This window comes from Pseudonaja textilis, chromosome 3 (assembly GCF_049901715.1).
Source record: "Pseudonaja textilis isolate UNSWEBS1 chromosome 3, rPseTex1.2, whole genome shotgun sequence".
NCBI lineage: Eukaryota > Metazoa > Chordata > Lepidosauria > Squamata > Elapidae > Pseudonaja > Pseudonaja textilis.
In genome coordinates this window covers 103,135,809-103,161,235 of record NC_141992.1, presented here as the reverse complement: position 1 = coordinate 103,161,235, position 25,427 = coordinate 103,135,809, and the positions used below count along the sequence as shown (strand labels likewise).

Here is a 25,427-nt window from a genome sequence, read left to right as displayed (position 1 = left end):
TAGATTATATAAGATCAAAGTAGAAACGGAGATTATATTGTTTGCATCAGGGCCATTATTTTCCAACTGCATTCTGTGCAATCCTTTGATTTATTGGAAGCTTAGCTGGTATTCCTAAAGAGAGTGATGATAGACAAACCAGAATGCAAAGTAGAGCAACTAAAATGATATGGGGACTGCAGGAAAAATCATCAACAGCGAGGAGGGCATTGACTTATTCTGTAATAAAGAGGGCAGGATAGGAAGCAATGGGTGGAAGCTCATTAAAGAGATATCATACCTGAAACTTAGGAGGAATTTCCTGACGGAACGATTAACGGAACAGTTTTCCTTCCAGAGTTCAGGGGGCTCTATTACTGAAGGTTTTCAAGAAGAGATTGCCTGGGATGATAGAAGGTCTCTTGCCATGGGCAGGGGATTGGACTAGAAGATCTCTGAGGTCCCTTCCAGCCCTATGATTCTATGATTCCTTGAAAGATTTGTTTGCAACTACTAAGTATTTTCACCTTCAACATACAGGAGAGGAAGTGATTGATTGTCCTTAGATAGTATTCTTTCTGCATAGGAAACATTAGATTAATCCGATGCATGTGAATTGAAAATTTATCCAATAAAATTTGCCAGCAGTGTTCAAGACAAACTTCTCTGCTGATGGTAGGAAGTCTGAAAAACAGTGTATTTCAATTGTTATTAAGACCACATAGCAGCTATGTATTGAGAGCAAGGCTGGATTTTCAAAAATTATGCCAAACAATACGCAGTATCTCCAGTTACTGTTCAGTGTATAACATTTATTTCTGAGCTTGCACAGACTTTCCAAATTTTCATGCTTATTAAAATCAGTTTGATGGACTAGCTGGACATCTGTAGGATGCAGAACTCTAGCCAGCTCAGCTCTTATTTACATTCCAGTGAGAGTTTCTATTTGCCCCACCATTCCTAGTGGCTGTGAAGAATGGTTCATCATTTTTGAGTGAAATTAATGTTATTCACAACTTTGCCAACCTTGCAACAAAGCCTTTATTTTGATATGAAAGATACTGAGCAAATTTACAAAGCAAAGAATATTTTACCAATATCACATAATTTGCTAATGCCGACACAAATGGGAAGCCTGCTGAACTAAATCCTGCCAAAAATGACTGGTTCTGATTTGTTAATATCATTCAAATGACCATCAGAGGGTAAATTTGTGCCTTATAATGCTGTAGGCTAAGGTTTTGGGTAAGGCTTTGCATGACACCCGATTATCCCAATAACTGTTTTCCAGCACAGTTTCCTTGGAGATATAGTTGTATCTTTTGGAAGAAGTCCAACAAGAAAACCGGGGTCTGATTAAATTACTGCTTCATTATAGTTTGAAGCTTACAGAAAACAGATTTGTGATATTATCTTTTATTACTATGCTAGACATATTTATTACTATAAAAGATAATATTAAAATTAAGGTCCTGTCAGCAGAATTTGGTTAGTTTGACTAGTTGTAGCTCTACACTTTTATTGTAAGGAGTCAAGAGTTGGTGCCTCAGCAAAGAACTGAAACATTATGAAAATGGACAAGGCCTTTTCTGTGGTATTCTGCCTTCCTGAGGGTTTTTCAGCACTATGGTATACACAGCAGATTCATGACCTGTGCTTTAGCAAAGTGGGGAAAGTTTACTTACTAGTATTATACATAAACCTGTATTCATTATATAGGCAGGCATGTATTATGATAGGAAAATGTGTGGATTTTATGTATGTTTCTAGCGTTCAGATTACAGCAAGAAGTCCTAATATAAATAGAAACTAGTGTAGTAATTGTGTGGAAGCTAAGTGGATAATTTCCCCAAACCCATCAGACAAAAAAGGCAACAAAGATTGTTTCAAAAATAAGTATGAGATTCTGGTTATATAAATAATATAATACAGATTGTTATTGACTTATGACTACAATTGAGCTAAACAAGGCAGCTGTTAAGTGAATTATGGCCCATTTTACAATGGTCCTTTTTTGTCATATTTGTTAAAATGAATCACAACAGTTGTTAAGTGAATCATGCAGTTGTTAAACGAATCTGGTTTTCCCCCATTGACTTTGCTTGTCAGAAGCTCCCTGGTTGCAAATGGCAGTCCCAGGACTCCAGGGTGCTGCAACCATCATAAATACATGCCAGTTGCTAAGCACTCTTAACTTGATCCTGTGACTGTGGAGATGCTGCAACAGTCATACGTGTAAGAATTGGTCATATATCACTCCTTTTAGTGCCATTGTAGCTCTGAATGGTCATGAAATTAATGGTTGAGGACCACAATACTTAGAAATTATCATGAGGAACAACTTGGAAATTAAAGAGATAATGGGTTAATCTTGATTCACAAATTTATTAGATATAGCAGGAGAATATACAAAAAGATAACTGTGCCAAAATTATGCGCAAGTATAATATTTCAAACAATTCAAAGAGAACACAAGGTCTAGTAGGTAGAATTCCATGTGAAACATAAAAGAATTAATAGCCTCACCCTAAATTGTGAAAGGAAACTTTAAAGAGATTTTAGGTGCATAACTAAAACTGTTTAAATGAGAGATATCCCATATCAAAACCAAAATATAATGAAGGAGATGCTTCATTGCCATAAAAAAAAAACAATGTTCCAGCTCATGTGGGTTCTCTCCCGGGTTTAGATTAGCCAGTTTACAAGTGATATCATGACTTAACTGTTTGGTGATTCCTTTATAATCATAGGATTTGAATGTATCAAAGTCACTTTAATCTAAGTAATAGAAGAAATATAATAACATAGAGAGACAAATATTTCTGTACTTCTGTACTCACAATATTTGAAAATAGTTGAAACAAACATTCTTCCAAATGAATTACATACTTGTTTTTTCTTGCTCTTCTTCTTTCTCATTCTCTTTCTCTTCTTATTTTCCTGTTTTATCATCTTTATGAAATAGTGTTTCTGTGCATTTTGTAGTTGGTTTTCTGGTCCAACCTCCTTCTCAAGGCAGGAAATCTTATACCATCCCATTCAAATGATTGTCCAGTCTATTTTTGAAAATCTCCAGACATGTGATTAAAAAACTCATGCCAATGTTTATCCCTACCAAATTCATAGGGATTTGTTGTTATATAGTATAGTATATATAGTATAGTATATAGTATTCTGTCTTTGACATTCAGTGCTATTAAATTATATCACTTGGCATTTATGCCTATTTAAAAGCCATATGTAGTTGTGGCATTAAGTCTAATTTTAGAAGCTTAATTTCTTTCTCTATCAGTGTGTTTCTTTATAGTATTTCCTGTGAAAGAGTGAAATAATGTGATATAATGATCATCTGAGAATGTTTTATATCTTAGCAAGATTTACATGCAGCACAAGTTCCAAAGCAAGGACATCCATGCATTGTATAAACACATATGTGCATCCTTATTAGGAGGAAGAGAAATTCAGTGAATAAAATCACATTTATTTATGCCCATATGGAAGAATGTACATGATAGTAAACTATATTCTAGGCTCTCTCCTTGGTCTTTAACTACTTCTTCCAGAAAATGTGCCTGTAGATTAATGCAATATCAGTCTCTATACATTGATTAATCCAAACACAACAAGAAGAATTCATTAATTTGCATGCTTTCCCTTGTGGGACCAATAAATAACCTAGGGCCATCCTATTTTCTACAATAAGATGGCAGTGTCCTGTATTTGGCCTTGCAAAATGTGTCAATGACAACATAAAAAAGCAATCTCTACTTCTATAGAAACATCCATGATAGCATTCTGTAGCTCATACACCTCTAGTTTCGGCAATAGAACTCTTAGAAGTTCATCAAAATTGTGTCTCAACCAGGGCTTTTTCTATATGCTGTGCGAACAAAAGGCAATGGGAGGAAGGGCACTAATCTTGGTATAGTAAGTCAATTCAACAACTATATACCCTAGAAATCAGCTTCCTTCAAAGTTCCTAGGTAGCATCTTATAAGCATATTCTCCACAGATCCAATAATAGACTGATATGAAGTGACATAATATTTGTGATGATGAGCAGGAGGCTTATCTGGAACTTTCAACTTCCACAGAAAATATGCCAATGAAGATACACAGTTTGATGAAGATTCTCAGTCATCCAGGTAGATTCCAGAGGAAAGCATGCCATGCCATTTGTCCAAATTAATTACTGTGATAGTCATATAAGATTGTTAATAACATTGCTGTATGATTTTTAAATAATTTTATTAATTTTTTGCAGAGAATGTAAGAAAGAAAGAGAAAGGGGTGTGTGTGTGTGTGTGTAAAGAGAATAAAAAGAAACAGAAGTTTCTGATTTCCATTGAGGTAATTATAAATATAATTACAAAATTACCTCTTTGTAATTACATACAACAACCCTTATGATCATGAGTGAAAACTTTAGAACTATGCGTCTCTATAATATTAACAAACATGAATACTAAATGCCAAAACAAGGATTATCATTCAACAAACATTTCCTTGGTATAGGAAAGGCTTCTTTTAGGACCATTTTTTACAGTGGTTCCAGCAGGTGGTAATGTCTATAAAATCATCACAAACATCAGCAGTTTGTATAGGTTGCAAAAGGTACAACCAGAAAAGCCTCTCTGGATTGCCAGAGGGATAATTTTGGTAAATAGAGAACTAGGGAGTAATTACCAGACTGGGGACAGTATTAGACAGAAGGGCTTAATTTGAATCGGGTACATAGCTTCAATCTAGAGAACTTTTCTTAATCTGTGGAATACATCTCCATTATCTGTACTAATTGTGGGATGGTTATTTTTTTTACAAGTAGGCAACTTCTTACTCAGCATGAAAGTGACAGTTTGAGAATGGTCACACTGAATTTCAGATTCAGCTTTATATGATAACAATAAAAATGTGTAGAAGCGGAGATATTCTCTTTCTGGATTATTGTGAGCTTTCATTTAATTAATTCTTTAAATTCCTAAATCATTCTGTAATATAGGAGCTCATGTTGGGAACAACAAACAATTCTACCCCTATCATCCAGCACATGAAATTGTACTGTCAATTAAACTCTTAAACTGATGACCATATCCATGAAAATAAGGGTTTTATGCTACCTGGGGCCATGTTTCATATTTGAGCTACAGAATCTCTGCATATCAGCATTTCAGTAATTCATTCTTACAAAATATATATTAAAATCACTTTTTCTGCCTTTTCTGCCTGTAAAAAGTTAAAAGTATGAACTGTCTTTCAAAATTTCAAGAAAAGATTGGGCAGTAATTTGTTAAGAATAGTATAGGGCAGGGGGGTCAAACTGGTGGCCCATAGGCCAGATGTGTCACACACAGTGCAGGCCTCACCCATCCCAGCTTCACGAAGGGGAAAACGTCACAATATGTCACGTAACAGCAATGTGACGTGAGGAGTTTGACACCCATGATATAGGGTCTCTGCTCGAGTAGGAGATTGGACTAAAAGACCTCCAAGATCCCTTCCAAACCTCTGGTTCTATGTTCTGTGATGCTATATGTAAAGTATATTCAATTTTGCCTTTTAAACAGCTGCATTTTACAGCAGGTTTAAAGTCAAAGTATATCTTGCTTGCTTTTGCCCTCTGTAGCAAAATGTGCAAGTTTTTTTGTGATGTTGGAGCTGATTTATAGGAAAAATGATGCCTTAGGATAGGAGATTGTTCTTGAAAGCTCTCTTGCTTCTTGAGAAGTTTTCAGATTTATGACTAGAAGAAGTTTAGTATGCCATGTAAAAGCTAACACTTCAGAAAAGATTCCAAATAGTTTTTATTTATATATATTGAAAGTTGACATTTGGTGAGCTACGCTCATGTCTTGTAAGTTCAGAGGCAGTACAGTTTTTAACTATTAAAAAGCATCATGTAACCACCTTTTCATTCACTTTCCCATGCCCTTTAGCCTCCCATCCTAGTCATAACTTTGACGTCTTATTAATAGGTACCTCTTTGTTTTGTTTTGTTTTGTCTTTTTTCCACATTCACTCTAGGTATCAAACTGGTTTGGAAATAAACGAATCCGGTACAAGAAGAACATAGGTAAATTTCAAGAGGAAGCCAATATTTATGCTGCCAAAACGGCTGTCACTGCTACAAATGTGTCAGCCCATGGAAGCCAAGCTAACTCACCCTCAACTCCCAATTCAGCTGGTTAGTTTTTTTTTCTTTTGGGTTGTTATTGTTCTTTTTTTTCCAGTGGGGTTTTATTTTATTTTCGTATAAATGTATGTTTCTTGTTTTTCACTTTGAGTTCCTGTTTGATTAGACAATTTTGTTCCTGTCTGCTTTTTTTTCTAAAGGCAATATAGTCTCACTACATACTTATAATGCAATGTGTTGAGGATTTTTGCCTAGATAACATTTTGTCTGAGTTTCTGATGGTGTCAGAAAAAATGTTGGCTATGTGTATTTTATATGTTTCAATAGTGGAGAGATAAGGTAACTCAGAATGTTTATTGGTTGGGTGCATGAAAAACAAGTTTCTTCTATGGAAACCACATTAGTGAAGAAAACATAATGTTAGTATATACTTGGTGGTGCTATGGCTCAGATTGTTTTCAGTCAGTCCATCTAGATGTGTATTGGTATAGACTTTGCCCCTTAAAGGTCGTTTGTTGATTTTATTATCTGTGGGTCTCCTCTACCTTAGTTCCTCAGTTCCTGGTTCTAGTTCCTCAACCTTTCCAATGTGTAATTTTCATGTTGGTCATTCAATTAATAAATTAATTGCAATATCTTAAATAAAATGAAAGAAGTCAAGACAGAAGTATTAGCAATTACCTGATTCCAACTTTGATATGTAAATAGAGGGGAAGTTTATCATCCAGAATTATTTATTTTGTAACACTTTGTTTCCTATCAGATAAGCAATAATTTGCTGGTTCTTGATACACTTGGGACACTTTGCAAAGCCATTGGCCTGAGGACTGACCTATACATTTTGGCTTTGTATATTGAAAGATGAAAAATTACAGCATACACACAGTTGGAAAGCATAACATAAGGACTGCTGTGAATGATTTAAAATCTGAAGTGAACAAAACTTGAATTTTAGTGTCTTTTTCCTACCAGAAACTCTGTCTGTAGTTTAATTTTCCCCTAAGTCAGTGTGGCTAGACGATAAACACATAACAAATAAAAATCAGTGACCTGCTACTTTCCTCCTGAATGACAAATAAGTGGAAATTTAGAAGTACCACTGCAGATTGAGTCCTTGTTCACACTTCACTTTTGATGAGGGGGAAAGCTTTGGGTCCACCTTCTGAGCATTTAACTATGAATCCCTTTCTCTGGAAAACTAATGATATGGGAATAAAGTTAGAAATTCTGCTAACATATTTACATTCTGTGAGTTGGTATTTCACATTTGTTTGGTAGTCTTGACTTTGCAGTTGCCTTATGTAAGAAGGGAGTTGTGTCTAGCATGGCCACTGGTGACAACTGACAAATGGTCAGCTGCATTATTTCTGGCACTTACCTGCTGTAATAAGGCAAAAATGAAAAATCACAAACTTCATACTAGATAAGTTACAAGAATTTTCTAGACACTTTCAAAAACAATGTGTTTTGAACACATTGAACACTTTAAAAAACAATGTGTTTTCCCTTACAAGTGCCTCCTCTAATTTGTGGATTAAAGTCTAATTTACTGGTGTTCGTTTCAAGATGAATGTTTTTATTAGTTCTGCCTTATGGATAGCATTGTTTTAAAAATGGCTTATCTTTTGCCTTGGCAAAAATCATAAAATTTCATAAGATCACATTTCATGACTTGATTTTAAAAAAAAGCATGTTGAAGAAAGGATAAGATCACTTGCATGCTGAAGAATGGAAATATTTTTGTCTTTTGCCTAAATTCATAGAATACAAAATTTGGAGCAGCTTCATCTATTGCTTTTCTGTATACAAATAAGATGTGCACTGAAACATGCGAAGTGTGAATAGAGCAGGTGTGTACAGTGTAGATCCAAAGGTACCTGAGTTTTTTCGCTGTGCAAAATGAATGACATTATATTATTTTAAGCAAAGTTGTATATTACATTTTATCCTGCTTGTAATTATTTGTAACTATGCTGACTTAATTAGAAGCTAAGAAGTAAAATGCATTATTAATTCAATCTGTTCTAGACCAACACCACTTCATGGCTTTTGATCAAAATAATCTAAACTTTGTTAAGCCATGTAGGAAAAGAAGCTTAGCAAGAGAATCGGCAATAAAGTGCTGCCAATGTATGCTTTATGGAGGTGCTCTGCAGTGTTTCACCCTCAGGCTAGAAAGAGAATCCAGGAAAATCAGAGGCATTATCAGCAGAGGCAGGAGATGAATAAAAAAGGCAGAGTCAGAATCTTAAAAACAGTAACAACACAAAAGGGGAGAAGTTAGATTTGGTGATTAGTTTTTTAAACAGTATTGTATCATATAGTTGAGGGTAATCACAGACAAATTCTGCAGAAAATTAAGCAAAAGATATAAAAAAAGAAATGTTCTTTAAGGATGAAAAACATTATCTGCATTTTTATTCTTTGGTGATATAAAAAAATCCTGAAACACAGATATCCTTAAACAAATGACATTCAAGGAACTGCTGCTACAAATGGAATTACTTATTTGTCAGTATTAGTCCTATATATTACATAAGGAATGAGTTTCCATTATTATTATGCAGTCATTTTAAGAGCTATGGAGCTATGACTGAATATAATTGGCTGGATACTGGTTGGATAAATGCTTAATATTTAGTGAAGTTATAGATTATGAAATATTCCTAAAACATAATGTGCACTGTTACTTGCAAATATTATATTAGCAAAATAATTACAAAATTTAAACATTACATTTCTGTGGAGCCTAATGGCTAATTTTACATACATTTCAGAAGTAGTGGACACCATTTATAAACAACTTAAAAATGCACATGACATATTTTATATGAATTTATTTATTTTTAAGGAAGAGTTGTCTTTGTGTGTCAAGTTATTCACATCTAAAAAGGTTTCATTTTGACAGTGGGTGTAGCCTCTCAAATTCAGATTGATTTTTTTGTACAAGTTTTGAGGAAATCTTCAATTCCTAATAAAACACTATTTGCAAGTATTCTTACTGCCAATAAAGGCAATGAAAAATGTGGACAAAGAAAAATAAATGTAAAATTAATAACTGTCCAAGAAATTAATTACACAGGAAAGCTTCTTGACTATATTTGTGTTCATTTTGATGTAGTGTGTTAGTTAAAAATGGTCCTTATATTTCGGGGATCAGTTTAATAACCAAGTGATTAAGCATACAATTGGCTCTTATGCTAAGTGTTATAAATACTTAACTGACCAGGAATTATGTAGAGCTGGGGAAGAGTGGGTTGCTTCATTTCCTGCTTGCTCATTTTGCAAAGCTATTGTTGGTTTTCTTGGAGGTTATGAATCCTCAATTTTCTTTTGAATCACAGCATTTAACATAACAAACCAGGCATGTGATCTTCCTGGCCAACTGCCCATATTCCCCTCTGCTATCCTACTTAGCCAAACTAAAACTGTCCAGCCAGATTCTTCTTCTTTCTATTGTTTCTTTAACTCCTCTTTTTCCCCTGTTCTTTTGATTGCACCTGTTCCCTTTCTCGTTTCCATTACAGCTTGCTTTTTTCCCTCCAGTTTTGATGAATACCAGCCTTGACTCTCATCTTACTGCTGTGGAGCTCCTCTGTTCTCCTTCCCTCCCACAGTGTAAATCAATCACTCTTTGCAAACAGTTTCTTTCACCTAACGCAGGTGGACTTAAGACAGCCTCTTTTTTACCAGTTGAAAACTAAAAACTTTTAATTTCTTAATCATTTAAATGAGATAGACAAAAACCCATATTTAACCTTTTCTGAATTGAACTTGATTTGCCTCCTTAAAATTCATATCTTTTTTCATCACTCGACATAGTTTTTAACTCCTGTAACTTCTGTTAGTTGTACAGATATTGAGAGAGTCTGAGGGTATAACAAAAGAGAAGCAAAGTAAATGCAGTGTGAAATTTATTTCAAACTAAATAATAAAGGAAGAGTAAGCAGCAACACATTTCATGAAATCAAATATTGGAATGGACTACTTAACTCCCTGGAATGGGCTATTTAACTTCCTGCTTAGTTCAGAATCCCACTGAAGACATTCAGGTTAACTAGGGACTGAGTGAATACACTCAGTAAAGGAGAATCCACTATCTCTCTGGGTAATTGGTTCCACCATCGAACTGCTCTTGGTGTAAAGAAGCTCTTGTAATGTTCTTTTACAATCTGCCTTCCAGTCATTAAACCCTTATTTAAATAGAAGTGTGCTATTTATTAATGTATTTTATTGGTTTACCCTTAACCCAACCAATGTACTGATTTCTAAAATTTCAAGAAGGTAGAAGAACTGCATGTAATAACCCTATGCTCTATCCAAAGTAATTCCAATTGAATTCAACTAGTGTCCTCTTAGGAACAGCCTAAGACATTTTCTCAGTTATTCTGATGATTAAAAAAAAAAACTATTCAGCCATGTCATTTTCTAAATGTTCTCTCTCCTTCCTGCCAATTTGTGCAGATACTAATTCCTTTTCCCAAAAGAGAGGGGGGAATTTCTGTAGGTTTTAAAACTCACTTTTTTAAAATTTATGTTGCTATTTTGCTTTGCAAAAGACTGTAGCAAAGCTACAAACACATCTGCTACTGGGATCATTTCTAATTTTCTGTCTATCTAAAAATAAAGCATTAGGGCAGGGGTGACAAACTCACAGCCTGCAGTGCTGGCCCTGCCCCCGCCCAGTTTAGTGAAGGGGGGTAAAGTCCCAATACCAGAGGTGGTATTCAGCAGGTTCTGACCAGTTCTCGAGAACTGGTAGCAGAAATAGTAGTTCGTTATACCATCTCTGACTGGCCCAGCTCTCATCTATTCTCTGCCTCCCGAGATCCTGATCAGCTGGGCCTTCTTTTGTTTCCCTGCACAGGAGAATGGAACTGGAAAGCAGGTTAGCAGGGTGGGGAGAGAATGGAGATTTTATAGTATCCTTCCCTTGGAGTGGGGTGGGAATGGAGATTTTGCAGTATCCTTCTCCTGGAGTGGGGTGGGAATGAAGATGTTACAGTATCCTTCCCCTGCCATGCCCACCAAGCCACGCCCACCAAGCCACACCCACAGAACCGGTAGTAAAAAAAATTGAATCCCACCACTGCCCGATACATCACATGATGCCGCCATGACGACGAGGGACAGTTGAGTGAGAATCACTTTTGGTTGTTTTGTTCTGTTCGTATTTTATATTTATATATTGTCAATGCTTAATGTTATATAGTTTAAGGGAGGTTCTTTTTTGTTTATTGTTTGTTTTTTGTGCTACTCAAAGTCACATAATTGAGTTGGGGACCTTTATAAATCTTATCTCTCTCACACATACATTTATAAGTTATCCAACTGTAAGGAGTGTGCATAAGTGCACAATTGTGCCTACCATCCCTGTCCTATTTTCCTCATTTATTTGTATCTATTTCCTGTATTCTTACACATGTTTATACTTATACCTATTATCTTGTAAGTGATTGACAAATCAAATAAATAAAAAATAAATAATGACTCTGGGAAGTATACAAGTTAAAGACAACTTCCAATACAATAAAAATCTAAGGGAAGTAAAAAAAAAAAACTGGGGACTAAAATACTAATAATACATTGATAAAATTCTTTCCGAGGGGACATGCTGTCTAACCTAGAAATTGGATAGCATAATAGATCAGATGGAAATTTTTCATCAAATTCTCAGACATAGTAATTATGCTGAAAGTCAAACTGATCCACTCAGGAAACAGATTATGATCATGTTACAGGAGAGCTTCTATCAGTTGTTTATTATTGTGCTACCAACAATGGGGAGATATTTGGCTTCAAATACTAAAATTCCTGTATTGTCTCTGTTGCTTCTCCCCTCCAAGTTTCAGTATTCTGTTAAAAGTCTGACATGGTAAAGGGAAAGCTAATGGACAAATTTGTAATTAGAATGGACAGTGAATTTTTCCAGACCAAATTTGTTAGACTTTGTTCTGAAGAAACATCAGACCCATTTGGACTATAGCAAAAAGTGCTTCTGTGTAGATGATCAGAATATATCTGGAAGATTTTTCAGGTTTTTTTTTTTTTAATGATCATCTTGAAGGGTCCTTGGTACTGAGTTTGGTTGTTTTCTTACAAATGTTCCGTTACCCAAATTAGGTAACATCATCAGGACTAGCACTGATGATGTTACCTAGTTTGGGTAATGAAACATCTGCAAGAAAACAACCAAATTCAGAGAGCACCAAGGACCCTGAGTTGAAATCTTCTTTATTGATTGATCATCTTCTCTGATAACAACCTATTGCATGATGCTGCTCACAGAATTATTTTGCAGGTTATAAGATGTGCAGCATTAATGTAATAATGGAGTGCCCCGGAAACCCTTTTTGTTCACCAAACCCAATATTCAGTTACATTCTTTCCTTAAATTTTCTTTTTCTTTTTTTCCTTTTTCAGCAGGAGGGAAGAATGGTTATGTTTACTTTAATCACTACAATGTATCAAAGTCTTTTTTTCCTTTGCTGTATAATCATTACTACAGGTAGTCCTCGACTTACAACGCTTCATTTAGTGACCGTTCAAAGTTACAATGGCAGTGAAAAAAGTGACTTATGACCATTGCAGCATCCCCATGGTCATGTAATATATATTCAAAGGCTTGACAACTGACTCACACTTATGACACTTGCAGTGTTGTGGGGTCTTGTGATCACCTTTTGCAACCTTGTGACAAGCAAGTCAATGGGGAAACCAGATTCACTTAACAACCATGTTACTAATTTAACAACTGCAGTGATTCAGTTAGCAAGTGTGACAAGAAAAGTCGTAAAATGGGGAAAAACTCATTTAACAAATTTCTCACATAGCAACATTAATTTTGGGCTCAATTGTGGTCATACATTGAGGACTACCTGTATACTCGATGTTTCCCCCTTCTATGATTTTATATTACTGCCAAAAATGCTGAGGCATCACCACAGATCTCAATGATGTGCATTAGTACAATATACATAATAGTCAAGTTTACCTATTTTGTATCCATGGCAGAAGCAACACAATATATTTTCCAAGCAGAGCTATGCATAAAAGTTATGAAGAATATTTCATGAAAAACAAAAACATGTTCGTGCACAAACAAACAGTGCCAGTTAAATAAATGTGTTTTTGCAGTTCATATTCTTTTGCTCAGGATTTTCACAAGAGAACTTCCTGATAGACGTGTTGCCTGTGATGAAAGAGAGGGAGGGAGGGAGGGGGAGGAGGAGAAGGAGAGATACACACACACACACACACACTATAAATGGCATGTATTAATACTTTTGTTATTAGAAATGAAAGTTTGTGCCTTATTTTAAAAGGCAAACTGAAGAAAGTAGTTATTCTGCTCAAGCAACTTAAACAGATGTTGAAAAACAGGATGTTCCTACAAGCTCTTTGTGATGGTGCAGCATGACCTTGAAAATCTAGATCAATTATTGAGGCCATCTGTTTGGAGGGAGCGGTGTACTTTTACTCCCAAGACATTCCTGTGAGAATTAAGTAATTAAAGTTGGGAAAGCTTCTGTATGTCAGAAGATAGTGTCACATAAGGCAAAGCATTGATATCATTGCACTCTAAAAAGAATTGCAATGCAGGAAGGAGAAATTGAAAATGATTCAAGGCAATTGCCAGCAGATTTCTTGGATTATCCATTGCAAATCAATTTCTGTTTCCTGAATTATTTTGTAATAGTTTCAGGATCTATTCCAAAACCTGGCAAAGGCAACAGGAGTCTCTTAGGTGTGGGAGACTTCAAAGAACTTTTCACTATTAGTGATTATTGTTGTATTCTAGAATTTCTCCTCTGAGAAGCAATGAATGATTTTGCACAGATTAGCCAGAGCAGAGAAATAATTCGCGTACTCTTTTCCAAATGTGTCTTCTCACTTTGCTTTGAGAGCTAGAGATTGAGCAAAGGGCTTTGCAGAGCTAAAGCAGAGTAGATCCTACACAGAGCATCTGACTGCATATTGCTATTGAGCAGTTTAGCAAAGAGCCAAGCGACTGTGTATCTTCCGTGAGGAAGCACTGAACAGCTTGGCACTGCAGTGATGCAGTGGAACTGACCTGGGCCCTGAAGTCTCTCCCTTCAAGCCTAATGTCATGTTTAGCACTAAACCTTGCACGTTGAGCTTTCTCATACTTAACATACTGAGTTGCATGAGAGTTTCAAAAATAAACCCCTCCAGCCTGTCTCATGCACTTCAGTTAGTTTGCCACTTTTAAGGCATATTTGGGGGAGGAGATATAAGGGAAAGTTGAAAATGTTTTCTGCCTAGAATTGTCTTTTCAGACTCAACTGATGATCAAGTTAATATCTGCATGTAATTAGTTTCAAGTAAGACTTGACGTAACTTGGAAAGGGTAAAGACAGCATGACCAAAGTCTTATGCCCCATTTTCTCCTCCGCCCAACAAATGACACATGATCCTCTCTGGATGTAGATGTGCGGGATCTCTGGATGGACAGTGCAGAATGCAACTATTGAGCCTGTTTTTCATGCCACATTTCATGCCAAGCTGGCCATAACAGCTTCATTATCGGCTGTCACCAGCACCTCTTCTGAAAATGGCAGTGTCTAAGCATGGCATGCTATACTCATTGGCTATACATTTACATTTACATTTATGGAAGTTATTTTAGAATAACAAGATTCTGTCTTTCAGACATCATTGCAGAAAAATCAATGCTCGTTAAGCTATTAGAATGTTATCCATAACAAACCTGTCATCCCCCCTCCCAAACTGGAACTACCCCACACATTAAGATCTGAAAGACTATCTCCTGCTGAAAACCATTAAAGAGAGACAGAGAGAGGTCTTTTTAATGCAAAATTTGTAGCTCTTATACCCTCTCTTTTTTTAAAAAAAAATGTTTGCTTGCACTTTTCTCTGTGCTACTAACCTGACCATATTGTTTTCTGTTTGGGGTTGCTTTGCATGCCATTCTTTCTTCTTGGCTGAGAGGCAAGTGGTTGCTTCTCTTCCTTTCTATGATTCAGGTGCCTCGCTCTTTCCTTTCCAGGTTCTTCCAGTTCTTTTAACATGTCAAACTCTGGAGATTTGTTCATGAGCGTGCAGTCACTCAATGGGGATTCTTACCAAGGGGCCCAGGTTGGAGCCAACGTGCAGTCACAGGTAGGGATCCATCGGATGTACTGCCAGTGAATGCATCAGGGTCAGAATGAAGGGCTTGGATCCTATTGGCTTCCCCCATTACTGTCCTAAGAGAGAAATTAAAGTCAGCAACCATCAAATCCATCAAAATGAAACAAAAGGGAAAAAAGGAAGAATTTGCCTACATTTTGTGAATGTGTTTTGCTCTGGCTTCATAGGAGGAATACCAATATTTTGAATGAAAAGAGTGCCAATTTTCTTAGTGGATTTTCTGGGAGAAGTGATCATATATACTGAGTCATACACTGAGTTTATTATTCAGTCTTCCATATTTTTATCTTCTGCCCAGCTTAATAATAAGGTAATGTTGGTACATTGCTGAAGGGCCTTAGTCCTATTTCAATATCATACCAAATCCTACCATCCTTTCTTATAAACCAGTTTGATAAGCAAGAGGGTAAAAAAAATTAAGTCAGAAATAAATGACTTACTATTGAGGCAGTAGTTAGAACAGAACAGGTATTGCCATTATAGCCTCATGAGTATTCACATTTTTTTCTGGAATCTCATTCTACCTGTGCCTCATCTCATTTGGAATTCCCTATCACATCTCACTGGGGTTCTTAATAATTTTGCCAACTATCCAGAAATGTCCATCTTTTGACAGTGTCATTAATATCAGTGCAGATTGTACAGTTAGACCGAATGTGCAAAGTGCCTACAGTAATAACAAATAAGAGGAATGGATGAGCCTGAGATGCAGAAGGACTCACCTAACATTGGAACTCACATAGGTTCACTTATACCTTCAGTTGCAGGCGGCATTGAGAAATCTTGGAGTATGTGATTGAAGAATAAATAATAGACTTTAACAGATTAGGAAAAAGTTTCTTCCCTCCTCATAATTGGTACGGCTGCCAAAGAAATTCCAACAACTTCCTGTTCCTTTTGCATATTTTCTTCTTCATCATTTTAAAATCCAGCATAATAAACTGTGTAGTCTATACACAGTAGATGGGGATATGGGTGGAAGGCAGCTTCACTTTTTTACTCTTTGAAGAGATCATAGGGAAATCTGTGAACCAATATTATAATGACCTCCAAAGAAATCTTTCTTCTCTAATATACATGTTCCTAATTCTTTCTTTGTTGTTGGTCTGTTTAGGTGGATACCCTTCGCCATGTTATCAGCCAGACAGGAGGATACAGTGACGGGCTCACAGCAAGTCAGATGTATAGTCCACAGGGCATCAGTGTAAGAAAAATAGGCTTCCTTTTCTGTTTCTTCTTCTACTCCTCTTTTTTTGTTTTGTTCTCTTGCTCCCAATTATTTCAAAGCCATAGGGCTCAAAATGCCACTTAGTAGGACTTATTTTAGCTTTACGGTCACCTAGTTTATTGCTTTTGTATCAGTCCTGCCAATGGCAGAATTCTAGCTGCAAAAAAGTGGCAAGTGGGCAGGCCTTGTACATGCAGCTGGCGTCTACAGCTGTCAAACAGAATCAACATTCACATGGCACCTGCGGCCACTTGCGTTCTGCTGAGAGGGGCTGCTAAACAGGTGACACCTAGTGCAATGGCAGTAGGGTATACACCATAAAGCAGGACCCAGACATCTCTAACAAGATGGCCAAAGGCTGAGGCCCAACTCAGCTGAACATGCCATCAAAAAATAGGATAGCTCTCTCTCCCACTCCAGTCACTGTCAAAGAACGAAACAGATGACTACCCGATTAATAAGCAGGCTGATAATTATAACAATAATTATTGTTATAATGCAAAAATTAAGGAAATAAAAGGAAAGCTGGAGTGGAATGGAGACATCTTCTACTCATTCTGAGTTGCGCTGTCTGCTTGTGACTAGCATGAAAATTCATAGCGACAAGCTGTGTCTCACAGAGTGAAATTGATCAGACAGTCACAAGGAGAACCGAATGTAGATTTGGGACAGCAATCCAACTTCATTTCTCAGATCAATCATCCACCATTTCAATAGTGATGACAGAAAACTGGGACAAGAAGGCAGCCTGGAAAAGGAGGCTGCCACACACAATGCTGGGACTTCTTTCTGCCTATTTTAAAGGTCAAAGAGGGAGCTCTACTCAAGGGGTGACCTGAAACTAATAGAAGGATAAAATGTGCTTTGTTTCTTTGTTTACATGCATGCCTTGGCCAATGCAAATGCCAGCTTTGGGAGGAGGAGGGAGGCAATAGATTTACAGGTTTCCTACCCCATCTACTCCAGAAAATTCAGGAATTCTGTTGACTTTAATGCTCAAAGCTTTGCTGAGCTAAACAAAGTCTTTTGTCAATGGGACTGTACGACATCCCATCACTGAGGATGGGCATTCTTTATGAGCTTTTATCCATTTCAGACAAAAGCATCAATATTAAGTGAGGCAATCCATAACAACTGCTTGTTAAGATTACATATCTTTCATCGTGTTCTTCATTTTTTCCCCCACCTCTATAGAATTGTAGGCAGAAAAATCCAGATATTTAAAGTTTAGAGGTCCACCTGTGCAGGTTTCCAAACAACTATTCAGTCATGAGAATGTTTAGTTTGGTTTTGGTGGTGGGGTATTGCTGAAGGTAACATTATAACATAGTTGACTCCTAGCTATTCTACACACTGAAGATTCCTGGGGAAGTTTTACACAAACAGAACAGCCACTTATTTCTTTGCCAAGCACTTTCATTCCAGGTTGGCTTATTTTGGCAGATAAAATTAAGCCTGCAGAAAAATACCTAAAGTGGGGAAGATACTCTCTTCAACCAGGAGCTTTTATAATGTTAAAATTAGATTTCCCCTCTCACTTTATGTGATGAGGCAGACATGTAAACATGCCTGGCATAGCCTTCAATCTGTCAAATCAACCTATACCTCTGTCCCTGCAGGCACTTTTCTCCTAGCCTTATTTCGATACCAGAAGTTAGATGGATGGAGTAAAAGTACTTCAGGTGGCCTAGTGGGAAGGAGTAAGGTGGGGAGGAAGAGATTTCAATTTCATTAATTAAAAAATGAGAAGAACAGACAGCCTGCCCTCAGCGTCATCTTTATTTTCAGAAATGTGGGCTCAGTAGGCATTTTTAGAATAGAAAAAGTGATTGCAATCCTGTACTTTAAAAAAAAAAAAAAAATGCTCATCTGCTCAGCAAAATACAGACATTGTAAACTGCAGTGTATCTTGAGAAAGACAGGCTAGAGGATAACCTTCATGAGCAAGTTAGAGAAGATGATGGGGAGCTCTCATCAATATGTCTTCTGATAAATGATATTTTGGAATTAGTTACATCTATTATGGCAGCCATGTTATACTATGCAAATCTCATGGCAGTCCTTTTCTTAGTATTTTCAAAGTTTTCAGAATTTAAAAAATGCTCACCAGCCCCAAATAAGTATCAGAGAGAATATGGCTTCATGGGCATCCCACTTTGATCCCTATTCACCCCAACATCCTGTGATACGGTGAATGTCCTCTAATGGTTATATATTGCAACATGTCATCAATATTTATATCAGTGTTCCAAAACAAAACAGAAGGAAAGGAAGGATGGATGTGTGGATGGACTACTCATTAAGAATTGCGGGGAACACGTTGGTAAAGAGCAGAAAGAGCAATCATTCTCAGATTGAACTATTGTGCTATTTGAATTATTTTTCAATCCCAAACTGGCTGCATCTGAATTATACAGCATATGTACCCTATGCCTCTTGTGTTAGCACCATGCCTGATGTCACCAGACAGAACAGCAAAGTAATCTGAAGCAAATGCAACTGAACATGTGCAGACAATTATGTCTGCTTATATAAACCCATTGCAAAAACTAGGCTTGAAAATGCCACATGAAAGAGCCAATCATTTTATATTAACCTCTGTATTAGTTGAATTCATTTCCATTCTGGCTTTTTAATGCTGAAGATGAATCAGTGATGGATCATGATAAGATATGATACTTATTTACAAATAAAACCTACACACACACACACACACACACACGCACAAGAATTGATCCCTACGATACAGTGAGGGAGAAGAGAGAGACTAGACAGACAGACAGCATGACTTAAAGAAGGGGGGAAGGACATTACACAAAGCAGTGGCTGTCATGTACACAGGAAGATCACCTGTAAAATAACTGTTACCTTTGGCAGAGTTGAGCGGAAACTGAATTTCGTTCCTATTGGCTGAGCTGTTTGACAGTGAGCAATATAAAAGGGAACTGTCAGACAGCGTCAGCTGTTGCTCATTTCCGTCAGCTGATCCGCACAGTTTAGCGGCTATAGCAGCAACCAGTTATTCGTTAATAAAAGAGTTAAACTTCTTGAGATTGTGGGTATCGTCTTTCCCTTCACAAAACTGGCGATGAGGATGGGATCGACGCAGTGAAGGCACACAAGATTCCTGAAGGATTCAAAGCGCTCTGTGAAGTTACCTCAGCTGGCTGACAAGATGTCTTTCCCTCCATCATTCCCATGCTTCCATCCTACAACAGAGACTTGGTATTCTTACATTAACCGATTTGAGTATTTCCTAGATGCTGCTGATTTGGAGGACATATCGAATCACAGGAAAAAGCTTATTTCCTAAGTTTCAACACTGCCACCACTTTATTGGTGCCACAATCTGTCAAAGAGGTTTCCTGGGAAGCCCTCCAGGAAATCCATAGTAACCATTATGCCCCCAAGCCCTCTTGAATCGCTAGGCGACATGCCTTTAGGCAGCGGGCGGAAGGGGATATGTATATGGCTGCTCTCCAAACAGTGACGTTGCAATGCGGTTTCAAAGAGCTCGATGACATGCTGTTCGACCAATTGGTTTGTGGAGTGAGAGACCTCAGACTTCAAAAATGTCTGTTGGCAAAGGGTGACCTCAATTTAAAGATGGCCATAGAAGAGGCTCAAGCCGCAGAGAGGTCCAATCTCTCTGCGGCTGAGATCCAAGGTGAGACTAGCAGTCCAGTGGCAAAGCCAAACACTACTGTACATTTTGAGGAGTTTACTCCTGATGAGCTTTTAGATTATGGCGAAGACATTAATCACCTCACAAATCGCCAACAAATTCCACAGCAAAGAGGCTGGAACCCAGCAAAGAGGCTGAAACAAACCACAGCAGTTTTCTGCTGCTCAGGTAATTTGTTTAACTTGTGGGAGTAACCATTTAAGACCTGCCTGCAGATTTAGGAATGCTATTTGTTTAAACTGCCAGCGCAAGGGCCATATAGCTAGGGTCTGCAAATCTGGAAAAAAATGTCACAAGCGCAGCCTCAGCCTCAAGGTACCAGAAACAGAGAGATGAGTGTTTCACTGTTACCAGAGCATCTCCCACTGAATCTCTAAACAGTTTATCGCAACAGTTACACATTAATAAAATTCATGTGACTATCTCGTTAGAAGGTAAAGAATGCCCAGTGGAGATAGACACCAGCTCATCCCTTTCCATACTTTCCTGGAGCACCCTGAAGAGACTAATTCCAATTATCTCCAAGAAGCGACTTCAACCTTGCAATCTATCTCTCAAAGACTATCAAGGACGGAACATACCAATCATAGGGACAGGCAAGTTTGCAATTAATTTCCAAGAGTTCAAGGGACGTTTACCCCTTACTATTGTAGAAGGCACCTTGTCATTTGCTAGGGTTAGATTGGTTTGACACTTTGCGTCTTAAAGTGAATGGAATACATTGCACTCAAAACCAGGACATTGAGTCACTGTTAACTGAGTTTAAAGTTGTTTTCAATGAAGAGTTAGGTCCATATGTGGGCTCCCCAATTTCATTTGCATTAGACCCAGCAATAACACCAATCAGATTGAAGCCCAGACATGTCCCTTTTGCCTTAAAACCAAAAGTGGATAAAGAGCTAGACAAATTGATGTCCCAAGGGGTCCTGGAGCCTGTAGATTATGCACTATGGGAAACCCCTATTGTGACCCCAATTAAACATGATGGCTCTATCAGATTATGTGCAGACTATAAGAGCACATTGAATAAGGCCTTGTGCACTAACACATACCCTGTGCCTGTAATTCAATATCTCCTACATTCAATGGAAAAGGGCTCCATCTTTGCTAAGTTTGACATGGCCCAAGCTTATCAACAGCTACCTGTCGATGAAACAACTGCTTTGGCCCAAACCATTGTGACGCACAGGGGTGCGTTCAAATGTAAATGGTTGCAGTTTGGAGTCTCTGTGGCTCCTGGCATATTCCAATGCCTTATGGAACGTTTGCTGAAGGACATCCCTGTCGTTATACCCTACTTTGACAATGTCATTATTTCAGCAAGGTGCAAACAGGATCTCCTGGCACGCATTAGACAGGTCCTAACATGTTTCCAGACTTCAGGACTCAAACTAAAAAGGAACAAATGCAAATTCGGTGTTTCCCAAATAGACTTTCTTTCATTGATGCACAGGGGATTCACCCTACAGAATCTAAAGTTAAAGCCATTAAGGAAGCACCAGTTCCAAAGAACAAAAAAGAACTACAAGCCTTTTTAGGGCTCCTAAATTTCTATGCCACGTTCCTTCCTCAAAAGGCTTCTTTTGCGGAACCACTTCACAGATTATTGCATGCGCAATAGAGAAAAGATTAATTACTTTAAGGTATTTCTGTTTGCTTTTTTTTTTTTAGTAGAACTGGGTAAAATTTGCAGATGAGCTAGAACTAGGATTGATAGGTTCAGGTCTTCTAACAATGACTGCAATTGGTGCAGAGGACTTTGAGCACATTCTTTTAAAAATGGCTCTTGGTGTGTGTGCTCTCTCTCGCTCACTCACTCTTTCTCTCTCTCCCCCCCCCCCAAGTATAATTTGATGATAGGAATTGATGCACAGTTGTAATAATCCTTTCTGTGCACAATTTAAAGTGGGAGAGGGATGGAAGAGAAACATGTTTCTAGGAATGAAGATTTCTAATCTTGGTATGACACGGATTTATATTACACTTATGTAGGAATCATGGTGGTGCAGTGGTTAAAATGCAGTATTGCAGGCAGGCTAACTCTTTCCACTGCAAGAAGTTCAGTCCTAACCAGCTCAAAGTTGACTCAGCCTTCCATCCTTCTGAGATTGGTAAAATGGGGATCCAGATTGTTGGGGGCAATATGCTGATATTGTAAACCACTCAGAGAGTGCTTTAAAGCATGGTGTACAGTGTGTAGTAGTATATAACTCTACTTGCTATTGCTGTATCCATGTTCCACAGCATGTGGCAGTCACCATGTGAATTCAAGATTTATCCCCCATAACTTTTCTATTGTAAGGAGAGAGCTTCCAGAGAGGATACAGCAATGCATGAAGTTACTCAGAATTAGTCCCTAAACAACACCTCTAGGAAATCAATAATAAAATTGCACTTGAACAATGTTATGTCAGCTCTGAAACTGCATGGGGAATGAAGACAAAAAAAAATAGCATGTGATGTCCAGCAAACAATGTAATAATTAAATGGCTGTTAAATGGAGCTACCATAAATTCTCATTTAGTGGTAAGGCTAGTGCCTGTTGGGAAAGTGCCAAAGTTTTCTCCCCAAAGTGAAAATTGAACAGATATACTGACTTCACTTATTTCCTAAAGCTTCTGTGCCATTCAAAGGCACTGGGGGTAACTGAGCATCTCCCCAGCAATGAAGAAGGGCATGTTCTTGATTATCAGAGCATCTCTTCAGAAACCTTGGGATGGAGGTAAAGCCTTAAATAATAAGAATGTCTATGTTGTACAAAGATTATATCTATCCCTCCTGTTTAATTGGGCAATTGCAATAAAGCCCTTTCTAAAAATAATTTCTGTGCACAATAAAAGACTCTTCCCTCCCTCTCTCCCTCCCTCTTTTCTTCTCCACATTTTCTGATTCTTATAATGACCCTGCAAACACTAAATGTCATTTGAGTGCATTAAGCAGCAAACTCTCCAGTGACATAGCAATTACAGTTCTGAAATAGATTTGGTGTGTCATTGAAGATAAGGGTTTTGAAAGTTTCTGTTGTGATTATAGCTTGTAACTCCCACAAATAACAGGCTTCAAAATAAGAGGCTGCCAACAAGGCCATTGTAGTGTTCCCTTAGTGATGGCACGTAAATTGCTATTAATGTCCTAAGTGTACTTGAATATGCCAGTCTCCGGGCAGCAGCGTTGGCTCAGTGTCTCTCTTTATGCAGCTTGTCACTGTTGGGCTGATAATCTTCAGTAATTGCTGCTGCCTCTTGCATTGGTCCGAATGTGGAAGAGCATGAGCTGGCTGCATCTTCCAGGAGATGGTAAACAATGAGCTGCCTGCCTTCCTGTAAATAATGTGGGAGCAGAGCAAGCTGGGCAGATGCTCAGTCCCAGCAATGTGATTTGCTGGCACCTGTCTCTGTGTGGGGAATGAAAATGATCCCTATTAGGCTTGGAAAATCTGCAAGTCACAATATCCAGAAACACCAGTCATCCAGGCAAATGGGTTAGTCGAACTTTAGTCAATCTTTTGGAAGTAATTGCCTTAGTCGTGTATGGAAAAGGTGCCCTCCTGAAGACGGAGAGCAGAGCAGGGCTTTGCAGTTCTAGAAACCACTTAGATATAATAGATATTACAAGTGGGGAAAACAAAACTTCAGATTGGGTTTTGTATCTGGTTGTATTGCATTGCATAGAGCAATGTGATCATGTGAGGAGAATTCCATCAGAGGTGGGAGCACAAAAAGAGATCACAGATTACCTCAGGGCTGTCAAACTTGCAGCCCATGGGCCAGATACATCATGCACAGGCCATGCCCACCCTTGGATTAGCTGTTCTTTGGTAGGAACCCTTGTGCTTTTTACCAAAATGTGAAGGCATTTCAGTGTATAGAACTTGATCATTCTTAGCAAAGGTTAGTATCTGTCCCTTCCAGTGGTGGGATTTGAATTTTTTTACTGTGGGTGTGGCTTGGTGGGCATGGCAGGGGAAGGATATTGTAAACTCTCCAGTCAGAGGTGGTATTTGCCGGTTCTCCAAGCTACTCAAAATTTCCGCTACTGGTTCTCCAGAACTGATCAGAACCTGCTGAATACCATCTCTAGTCCCTTCTTGATGTACTTCAGTTGGTCAAAATAGTGATAATCCTTGAGATTTATTTGTTAAAACAGCTTGGCACTGGAATATGGCCTTTTGTTTGTTTGATTGTTTTTGCCATGCTAATTTTCAGCCATATAACAGCAGGCTGAGCTGATCAGATGATCCTTGAAAATAGTACTTTATTTAGCATGGGATTTGTGCAGGAGGCATTTGATCACAATTTCTTACATTTTCAGAGATTGCAATTAAGCATCAAAATTATTTGTACTGCATACAGCACATTTCAGCTTTCAAGAACAGACTTTAAAATTTGCTGCGGTGGAATGAAAGCTTTAAATGGGCAATGTTTCTTTCTTTTCCTTTTCTTCTCCTTTGGATTTAGCACTCAAGCATTCAATAGTTAATGATTTGCAATTTATTATGTAAACACTTAGTTGAAAAATATTAGTATGAGATAATAGAAGTACTCTACGGTATGTGTAATATGCAATTTATAATGATTTAAGATTAAATTAAATATTAGTCATGCCTTTAAAGAAGAATGGACTTGGTGTATTTTTGAGAAAAGCAGCTCTAATATAGAGTTTTACTTGCTCTGGGTTGTATCTGACATTTCTGTTGAGTTTAAAATTGTTCCTTTCTTGCTGTTTTTAACATTCTGAAAAGATATTTACCACAAAGAACATCTCTGAGGTTAAATAAGACCTCTTCAGTAATCTAGGATCATGCCTTGAATCAAAATGAGATCATGTCTCCAAAATAATATCAGCAAGGTTAACTTTGATTGTTTAATCTGTAATTTATATCACATGTTATTTGGCCTTCAGCTCCAAGCTTGGTATAATAAGGACAACTATATTTAAACATGTGGCATCCTTATTTATGTATCAAGGGAGAGTGATAGTGTTTATATAGAGAGATCAAAAGGTGCATTGCAGACTTCGTTCATCAGCTGACTCTGAAATGGAAGCGAACTGGGTTAAGAGAAAAAGGGCTGAAGGGGTGATGTGTAAGAAGGTTGTGGGGAGATGTTACTTGCCCACATGAGCACATCCCTTTTCAATAAAATTGAATATGAGGTTTGTGGCCCAGTTTGGCAAACCATCCTGCATCAGAAATGTAATTTGTAGTATAGGTAGTCCCCAGTTTAAAATGA

General features: G+C 37.6%; 1 protein-coding gene across 4 annotated transcripts in view; it reads left to right on the top strand.

Moving 5' to 3' along the window:
• Window positions 1–25,427, top strand: part of PBX1 (PBX homeobox 1) — a 163,250-nt gene that overhangs the window by 122,009 nt on the left and 15,814 nt on the right. Inside the window, exons 6-8 of one of the 4 annotated variants that reach the window (XM_026703419.2) lie at window positions 6,001–6,049; window positions 15,141–15,253; window positions 16,398–16,487. In XM_026703419.2, the coding sequence (XP_026559204.1) occupies window positions 6,001–6,049; window positions 15,141–15,253; window positions 16,398–16,487 (252 nt within the window). Of the gene's footprint in view, window positions 1–6,000; window positions 6,161–15,140; window positions 15,254–16,397; window positions 16,611–25,427 lie in introns of those variants that run through there. The other 3 variants (XM_026703418.2, XM_087930528.1, XM_026703420.2) reach the window with 3 other exon arrangements.